Source organism: Impatiens glandulifera, chromosome 5 (assembly GCF_907164915.1).
Source record: "Impatiens glandulifera chromosome 5, dImpGla2.1, whole genome shotgun sequence".
Lineage (NCBI taxonomy): Eukaryota > Viridiplantae > Streptophyta > Magnoliopsida > Ericales > Balsaminaceae > Impatiens > Impatiens glandulifera.
This window is the reverse complement of record NC_061866.1, coordinates 54,289,135-54,298,551: the sequence shown is the minus strand read 5'-3', so window position 1 is coordinate 54,298,551 and position 9,417 is coordinate 54,289,135. Positions and strand designations below refer to the sequence as shown.

Here is a 9,417-nt window from a genome sequence, read left to right as displayed (position 1 = left end):
ATGGTTCATGCTACCTATATGAATTTTAAACAATCTTTGGAATATTTTATGGTTATTCGCCGATTTTTTCGGTTTTCGAGTTAATCTTAATAAGTCATATTTTTTTTCAAAATTTGTTTCGAATAGAATAATGATGATGTTGACAAATGTGTTGGGGTTTAGAATTTGTGCTCTTCCGTCAACATATCTTGATATGTCATTAGATGCTAAAATACGATTCAATGTCTCTTGGGACCCGATTATCACTAAAATGGAATGTAAATTATATAGATGAAAAAGTAAAATAATCTCGAAATTTGGTCAGTTAATTATTAAGAGTGTGATGTCATATATTTCCACATATATGATGTTGTTAATTATTCTCCTTAAGAGTGTGTATTTATTCTCCTTAGGAGTGTCGGTGAAAATGGAGAGAATAATGTGTAAATTTATATGAGAATCTTCTAACTTATCGTTTTGTGTGAGTTTGAATGTCACAAGACCGAGAGAAATATTGGTCGTAGACAATGTTGGAATGTCAAATGACCGAGAGGATTGAATGCCAGAACCGAGAGTAAACAATGTTAGGACCATGAAAGTTAACCAACGAAAAACTTTGAATGTCTTATGACCGATGGAAGTTGTCGCTGACTAACTTTGAATGTCTTAGGACCGATAAAAGTTGTCGCTGATTAACTTTGAATGTCTTAGCACCGAGGGAAGTTGTTGTTGACTAACTTTGAATGTCTTAAGACCAAATGAAGTTGTAACTAGCTAACTTTTGAATGTCTAGAGACTGATAAAAATTGTAGCTGACTTTGAATAGAGGAGAGAAGACCGTGACACCTCGTTAATAGGCTAGATGAAGTATTAAAAAAAATATTCCCTCAACGTTATTCCACCCAAATTCCCCCTCCCTATACTTGTCAATATAATAATCCAAATTAAGGATGAGAAAAAATTAAAAAAAAAAAATAAATGAGGGGGGAAGAAAGTGAAACTTAATTAATTAATTAGCTGCTAGTTTTCTTTTGGGCTGTGGCTGAGAATTGATATTGGCTTTAGGCGACCGGAGTATAGCCGGAGAAGGTGAAGTCGAGGTGAGGGAAATAAATTGGGTCGCGAAGAGAGAAGAAGAGATCGCGCTGAGGGAAATAAATCAAGGAAGTACTGGAGGAGGAGGAAGTGTAGTCGTCGGTGGTCGCGATCCTTGTTCATTCTAGCGGAAAGCAAGAGTGAAGAAGATGGAGAGTCGCTGTCTAGAACAGGAAGAGCCAAGTCCTAGAGAAGAAGAGAGAAAGAACAATTTATTTTTTTAGGAAAAAGACACATATGGGAGGAGGAGGAGGAAAGAGAGCGCAACGGTGAATATCTACCTACTACTAGTACTATTATTACCTAAATCAACATGGCAGAGGTTTTATTCTCGACTCAGTCCGTGGCAGTCCACCTTCTCTAACTTCAACTGTTTCTCCGGATCTGTTTCTACCCGGCGTGCCATGGGCAGGATGGGCCGTGGAAAGAGTTATTCTGCAAATTCCAACGACTACAAGCTCCTCGAGGAGGTCGGCTATGGTGCCAGCGCCACTGTTTATCGGGCCATCTATCTTCCATTCAACGAACTTGTCGCCGTCAAATGCTTGGATCTCGATCGCTGCAACAGCAATCTCGTTTGTTCTTTCTCCATTTCACTTTATTTTCTCCATCCAATCCATTCTAACTGACTTCAATTTATTCCATCCATCCATCCTTCTGATGTGCTTTTTCTTATCTTCACTTTGCTACTAATCTTCTTCTTTTATGGCCACTATGTTGATATGAACTAGAAGAAAAATCATCATATGCAGTCATCTAGACTGCCTAACCTTGAAAATTTGATGAAAATTGATTTGATTTTTTTACTCACTTATTTGTTTTGAGCCGCAAAGTAATATATATGTATATATTAAGAGGGAATTTAATATGTCATATGCATGCTTGGTCTCTCTCCATTTTTTTAATAAATCCTTAATACATGTTTCTTGCTTGCAGGACGTAATATGTTGCATTTTGAACCCAGATGAGTCATATCATTGTTATTACGAAAAGAATCTAACTAAAATCTTTTAAAGGCAAATTGATTTTGTGAGCACCATCCAAGTTTTTTTTTGGAAACACCATTCAAGTTACCTAGATCATACTTGGGATTTCGTTGATTATTGCTGGCTGCAGTCACTGTATCCTTGTTTTCATATGACTAATCTTTTGTATATCCCTATTTTTCAATTGAAAACTGTAAAATTGGTTACTCATTTTGTCCACAAGTCTGCATCAAATGATTGTGTATATTCTGAATTGACACTTTGTTCTTTTGCAGGATGATATTCGTAGGGAAGCTCAAATTATGAGCTTGATAGATCATCCCAATGTTATAAAAGCTCATTGTTCTTTTGTTGTTGACCACAGTCTGTGGGTTGTCATGCCTTTCATGGCTGAAGGATCTTGCCTGCATCTCATGAAAATGGCATATCCAGATGGATTTGAGGAGTCTGCTATATGTTCTATCCTCAAAGAAACTCTCAAGGCCTTGGAGTATCTGCATCGGCATGGCCACATCCATCGTGATGTTAAGGTGATATTACCATTTTAGATACTTCTTAATTGTGATCAAGTATCATTGTTTACACTCAATTCCTTCTTTCTGTTCATCTACAGTTTAATTTGATTGTTTTGAGATTTCACTTTGCAGGCTGGAAATATATTACTCGATAGTAATGGCGACGTAAAACTGGGTGATTTTGGGGTTTCTGCTTGCATGTTTGACAAAGGTGATAGACAACGATCCAGAAACACTTTTGTTGGAACTCCGTGTTGGTGAGTTAGACGGAGACATCCATTAAGTTTGCATACCACATTCTTGTCATCTTTAATGGCAATTGACTTTATTTTTGGTTTATAGGATGGCACCAGAGGTTCTGCAGCCAGGAACTGGATATGACTTTAAGTGAGTATCATCTTTGTTTGTGATGGATATTATGTAAATACAAGTATGTTCATTTTGCATTAATGCTAAGTGATTTTTCAATCCTTGTGATGTTCTCCAAACGAAAATGTTAATAGAAGTGTAGTGCATAGTTGAGAATGTTAAAGGTGCAACCTGATGAATTACTTGATGGAGTTATCTAACTAGCATTTGAATGGAAATAGTCAGCTCATATATTTGAACCTCCAATAACAACTGAAATGCATGCAACATATATATATTTTTTTATTTTTTTTCGTATTTTCTATTGGGGATATCTTACCCCTGAGTTTCTCTTTAACATGTAAAGTGAAATTGAAATTTAAAACATAACCATGACAAGCCAATTTGGGGATTGGATTGTTATTAACAATTACAGCATTATTCTTCCATTGCAATTTATTTAAAGATCTTTAGTTGCTCTAACAACTTCTTTGCTAATCAATTACAATGAGTTCTGGGTTGAGAGTAACATTTAAGTCAATAAAATAATAAGAGAGATGGATCTTCATACTTAATTGTAATCTCTCTCTATTTGCTTTTCAGATTAAACTTATATAAATATTTCTTGATGTGATGCTTCTCGCATTCACAACAATTTTCTCTTTAATGAAAAGTTTACCCTTTATTAAAATTTAAAAAAAAATATTTCTTGATGTGGATGAAGTCTTGTGAAGTTTCATATTATAAACACTATTTTCCATAATTGCAACTCTTGATTCCTAAATTGCTTCACATATTAGGACTTCTATTTATTTTTCCCATTGTGTATATGATTACTTGGCTGCAAGACCATTGGACAAAAATTGAGTCCCTACATGATGCTCACTTGCTTCAGGAAGAATTTTTAAACTGGAATAAAATAAAGTGTCTTTATATTAACTATGACCACATGTAGTATACATGGACACATCACATTTTATCAACTGTTGTCAGGTAATGTAAAATCATGTGTTAAGGATACAAAATGGCCAATGTAGTGTAGCTTATAGAAGTATAGAGGTAAGTATTGACATGTAGAGGTTCTCCGTTCTGATAAGCAGAATGTCGTTGTTTCACCACTACTTTACGTGTTTCAAATAAAGAATACAAAAGTTGTTGTTGATTACTGATTGGCCAATTGTCTTTCAGAGCTGATATATGGTCATTTGGAATTACAGCGTTGGAGTTAGCTCATGGTCATGCACCCTTTTCAAAATATCCTCCAATGAAGGTATATGCCTTATAGCTGCATGACAAAATCCCACAAAACATTTTTGCATTTTGCAGTATATGTGTTATCAAGAACTTAAAGTACTATAGGAACGTTTTTTGCTTTTCACTCTCGATTTCAATAAAAAGTTGACATTTTTTCAAAAGAAAATACCTTCAAGTACTGAACACTGTTTCAACAATATTTTAATTCTCTATGGCAAATAGGTTCTCTTGATGACCATACAAAATGCTCCTCCAGGGCTTGACTATGACCGGGACAAGAAGTTCTCTAAGGTATTAGGATCTTATCCATTAAAATTCTCAGGACATGTATAACTATTCTCTCTTGACATATGCTGGAATTTTTGAATTAAAGGATGAAACTAAACGTTATATTATGATTAGGTAAAATGCTTCATGTTTTGTTACCAAATTTAATATTTATAATGATATTAGAGTAAAAGGTTTATATTATGAACAGTCTTTCAAAGAAATGGTTGCCATGTGCTTGGTGAAAGATCAAACAAAAAGGCCCAGTGCAGAGAAGTTGTTAAAACATTCATTTTTCAAGAATGCTAAGCCTCCAGAGGTTTCGGTGAAGAAACTTTTTTCTAACTTGCCTCCACTATGGGATCGAGTGAAAGCACTTCAGGTACCTCATGACAATAATTCTTTAACAGTTTCTTATTTTTATTTATTATGCATTTTGATGTATTTGGGAAAATCTTTTGAAGTTGAAAGATGCCGCTCAACTAGCTTTGAAGAAAATGCCTTCAGCAGAACAAGAAGCTTTGTCACAGGTCGATTCTAACTAAATTTTTAGGATAACATAGTTCCTTGTGAAAGAATTAATATGCTTGTTTAACTCTTCTAAAAAAAATGTTAATAACAATTAGCTAGTGACGGTTTTCATACTAGTTTTATGGCATACAAGTAACAAAATCATTTTTTCCTATAAACATTGAAATTGTAAACTACCGCATATAAATTATTTTAAAACTCTTGATAACCGAAACAGTGAGATGTTTTTTCTACTTATCATGTACTTAATAAAGTGACATATTTCTGATAAAAGGATTTGTGGTTCTCCGCATTGTGGTGATGAATTGTGACGGAACTATATTTTTTGGTTTACTCTAGAATATAACATGATAAATTTTAAATATTTTGTGTTTTTTTTAACTTCTTTTGGTTAATAAATTTTGATTTTCATCCAGAGTGAGTATCAACGAGGTGTTAGTGCTTGGAACTTTGACATTGAAGATTTAAAAATTCAAGCATCCCTGGTATGCCTTTCACATTCACCCTTAACCTCATATGAATTTGTTTGTGAAGAGAGATGATTTATGAGTAACTTAATAAAGTTGTGTTTGTATTAAAGTGTTTGTCCTTACATTATCTGCTCAACTTAAAACGTTATTTGGCACAGCTACAAGATGATGACGGAATACAAGAATTCAAAGAAGAAGACGAATGCATGAAATTTGGTGTTAATAACAAGGTCCTTGTATTGTACATCTTTGTTTCCCATAATTTACACCCTGTCAATTGTTTCTAGTAACTTACCTTCGTCTTTGTTATTCATTTCAAGTGTTTTTTAATTATATTTTAAAAGTCATTCATTTTAAATGATTTTTAATTTTATTATGATACATTTGAGAAATCATCTCTGAATTTTTTATTCCTTTATCACTGATAGGATGTACCCAATATGAAATGTGGTGTTGGCAAATCAAATTCTAAAAGTGACATTGTCTTCAGGTAGTTTAATTAATTTAGTGCACCTCATTGATTCTTCTTTTTTACAAACCTCTCAAGTATATTTTTTTTTGTAATCTTGCACATTGTATAATATTTGGTTTCCATTTGTACTTGTTTATTTTTTTTTATCTAAGCAGCTATTAATTGGTACCTTTTTACCAACATGTATTTCAGTGAACTCATAAATGTTGGTGAAGCTCAATCCTTGTGCTTTAACGATAAAAGAAAAACTCCAGAAATTGAGTTGCTTGATTCTAAAATAAGTCCAGAGAAAGATATTGTTCAACAAAAATCAAGAACTACAGGGAAGAACCGTCAGAGTCAGAGTGGACCCTTAATGCCTGGTGTTGTGCTAACTCACTCAACATCAGAAATGACACGTGCCTTTGAGAGGTTTCTCCTGTTTTATTAACATGTCTCTTTGTTACGTAAAGTGTAAAAATCTATCTTGACATGGGAGCCAACATTAAATAGTTTATATCAAATGCAAGGTTTCTTATAATAAGAGCTCAGGATGCATGATTATATATGTTCTTGTATAATGTATACATCTTTTGCCGAATTCAAAGCACTTCAATAGAATATGTACATATATATTTTGTTGAATTCAATTTATAAACATGTAGTATTTTGGAGCCTAAAACTATTCATGTTATTACTATTGCATGCAACATGCTGAATTTAACTATCAGAAATGGTTTTCAATCACTAGATTCGAGAATAATAGTCAATCACTAGTTGACAAAAACCAACATGACATCCGAAGAGCACCAAGTTTTAGCGGTCCACTGATGCTTCCAAACCGAGCTTCTGCAAACAGTTTGTCAGCTCCAATAAAGTCATCAGGAGGTACTGAATGTTCTTGCATTGTTATATTTGCTTGGTTATGGAAATTAGTTGTGGATCACTTATCTGTAAATTGTGAGTACAATATCAGCTTTTCAATTGGGTTTTATGTAGGGTTCAGAGATTCACTGGAAGACAAGACAAAGTCCAATTTAGTTCAAATAAAAGGGCGATTCTCAGTCACATCAGAGAATGTTGACCTTGTAAAGGTATGTACATTTTTTTTACTTTTATTTTCTAAAAAGTTGAGCTGTAGCTGACTTTAAGATTTTTGTCAGGACATTCCATTATGTACAGTTCCTCGGTGTTCTCAGGTATGTTGTCAATGTCAGTAGTTCTATGCGATTTAGTCACTTGCATATGTTCGTTACATAATTTTTATTCTGATTAAATTGAATAGGGTTCACCATTAAGAAAGTCTGCTAGTCTTGCTAGTGTTGGAGACTGGATCTTTGATGCCAGACAAATGGTTTGTACCATCTGATTTTATTTTATTTTTATCTTAATTCTGTTTTTTGCACTCTAAACTGTTCAGTGATCAACCTGACTGCTAAAGCAGTAGTATTTTTTGGTTTAACCACATAACTGAGTGGTGATTACCTTTTTTTTTTTAAGCCAACTAAAGAAGTTTGCAACACTAACATGGTTACATCACTTTTGATGCCGCATCTTCAGAACCTTCTTCAACAAACATCTATTCAACAGGTAGCCTTAACCTGACTTTTAATTTTGGTAATGGAATGTATAGTTTTGCTGGGGAATTTGTAAAACTTGGTTTACTAAAATTATAAAATGCTTTATGTTCCACATAAAGTCATTGATCAGAATCTTAGTGCCTTATTGTCTATAAAAAATTCTAGGATAGGAAGTTGTGATGATTTCAATATGATGTTGATTTCATGTTTTAGTATTTTGTCTGATACAGGAATTGATTGTAAATATGTTGAATAACTTACAACCTGGTGAGATAGTAGAAGGTGAGTGGAAGGAAGGTCTCTCTCTCTCTCTCTCTCTCTCTCTCTCTCTCTCTCTCTCTCTCTCTCCATATATATATATAGTTCTGCTCTTTAGTTTTGGTGTAATTAAAGTTTTGTTTGTATTATTAGCATCTCCAAATGGAAAGCTACCCCCATTACCTCGGAGTTCAGATAGCAACGGAAATGTAAGTCCCTCTTTTTCTTGGTCTATATGAACTTGTGGGTACAAATTTATGAAAGTGACCTTACAAACACTTCTAGCATTGTGGCAGGTGGAATCAGTAGTTTCGGATAGAGAAGGTGTGTTGCTTCTGAAGATCTCTGAGCTTCAAGCTAGGTATGCTAATAATAATAATAAGAAGAAGAAGAATCTAAAATTTTGACAAGAGAAAATGATGTAATTTTGTTGATGAGTGTAGGATGAGGGAGTTGACCGAGGAGTTGAGTGTGGAGAAACAAAAATACTTGCATGTAAGTAGGAGAGAACATGTGAATTTGTTTGCCTGGCATGTGTAAGTAATTAAATAGTTGAGAGTTTGTTAGAACTGATGGTTGTCGGTCTGCTTCCAGATGCATCAGCAGTTGAGTGCTCTAACCATTCAGGAGGAAGAAACAGATAGCACGAGAGAGACAGAGGCGGTGGATGCTTGAAATATATATATGTCCTTGTCTACTACTACTACTAGTAGTGTTTAATTAATATCAAAACATGTAAAGTGAGTGAGGCCATCAATCATCATGTGTATATATATATATTCAATTCAGGTAAGAGTTTGATTGGTGATAGCAATTTCTCTCCCTGTCTCTCTCTTTCAGATTTGGTGTCTTATTTTCATTTTATTTACCACTTCAATCCAATAGCAGGTAAGACTATGACCGATTGCAGCTCCAATCCAAACACCCTTCTATCTGATGACTGTGACTGTTTGCAGCTAAATTTAAAATGTATTAATCGTGTTGTCACTTGTCAATCAAAGAACTTGGATAACTTTTTTCCCCTTTAATATAGGACCATTCAAGATAAATTGTGTTCCCTTGAGATGGTTAACCAATCCTATGTGATTGTTACATCAACCAAGGTGGATATGTGTGGATTTATTTGCAAAATTTGATGACTAAGTACTTTGCAAGAAAAGTGGAGAAGGTGAAGAACAAAGGAGAAGGAGAGTTGTTTGAGTCGCAAAATTTGATTTGGAACTTAAAATTTAAGCTATAAGGATTTTTTTTTCTTGTACGTGTTAAGTGATATAGAGATTAATAGAAGACCATTATACAGCATTGGTACAATGTATTGAGGCAGTTCCTGATTTGAAAGTGTATATGGCTGCAAGATTCTCGCTCAGGGATGAAATTGTTACGACTTAAATCTGTAACTAGTGTTTGAGTTCTTAATCTCTAAGATCAAGTGGGGAAATCATTGATCAAAGTGCAGCGGAAGAGTTATATAAAGAAGATTTCAAAATTAGGGAAGAAGAAGAATCAATGATGAGAAAAAAAATACTACTGATCAATACCTAACCGTCCAAGACAAATAGTCAAAACAGAAAATACAATTGGGTGAAAAACTTTCACAAGAAATTTCATATATTCATTCATTCATAGTCATTGGGGAGGTGTGATCAACATTATATAGTAGTTGATTTCCCCTAAAATATTTAG

The 9,417-nt window shown here is 34.0% G+C and overlaps 1 protein-coding gene across 10 annotated transcripts; it reads left to right on the top strand.

The window, feature by feature from the left end:
* The first annotated feature begins 1,029 nt into the window (after positions 1 to 1,029).
* Positions 1,030 to 8,547, top strand: LOC124937783 (serine/threonine-protein kinase BLUS1-like). Of its 10 annotated transcripts, none has more exons than XM_047478107.1 (22): positions 1,030 to 1,343; positions 2,336 to 2,590; positions 2,708 to 2,832; positions 2,918 to 2,962; positions 4,112 to 4,193; positions 4,400 to 4,468; positions 4,653 to 4,826; positions 4,909 to 4,974; positions 5,392 to 5,460; positions 5,604 to 5,675; positions 5,874 to 5,935; positions 6,110 to 6,328; positions 6,648 to 6,784; positions 6,896 to 6,990; positions 7,060 to 7,095; positions 7,182 to 7,250; positions 7,397 to 7,486; positions 7,707 to 7,773; positions 7,888 to 7,945; positions 8,030 to 8,095; positions 8,178 to 8,229; positions 8,329 to 8,547. In XM_047478107.1, the coding sequence occupies exons 2-22, from the start codon at positions 2,363 to 2,365 to the stop codon at positions 8,407 to 8,409; spliced, it is 1,962 nt and encodes a 653-aa protein (XP_047334063.1). In that variant the 5' UTR covers positions 1,030 to 1,343; positions 2,336 to 2,362; the 3' UTR covers positions 8,410 to 8,547. The 10 variants fall into 10 exon arrangements, 7 of the variants coding, with proteins under 7 accessions (XP_047334063.1, XP_047334065.1, XP_047334059.1 ...); XM_047478109.1 differs by having other exon boundaries at positions 1,030 to 1,649; positions 4,656 to 4,826; positions 7,707 to 7,758; positions 7,888 to 7,943; positions 8,031 to 8,095; XM_047478103.1 differs by having other exon boundaries at positions 1,030 to 1,649; positions 4,656 to 4,826.
* Positions 8,548 to 9,417: the final 870 nt, after the last annotated feature.

What these genes read in the sequence shown, in the direction of transcription:
- LOC124937783 (XM_047478103.1), top strand. Translation starts at nt 1,479, where the DNA reads ATGGGCAGGATGGGCCGTGGAAAGAGTTATTCTGCAAATTCCAACGAC. An exon ending in ACATCCATCGTGATGTTAAG is followed by an intron (nt 2,591 to 2,707) that starts GTGATATTACCA and finishes TTCACTTTGCAG; the next exon opens with GCTGGAAATATATTACTCGA. An exon ending in ATCTCTGAGCTTCAAGCTAG is followed by an intron (nt 8,096 to 8,177) that starts GTATGCTAATAA and finishes TGATGAGTGTAG; the next exon opens with GATGAGGGAGTTGACCGAGG.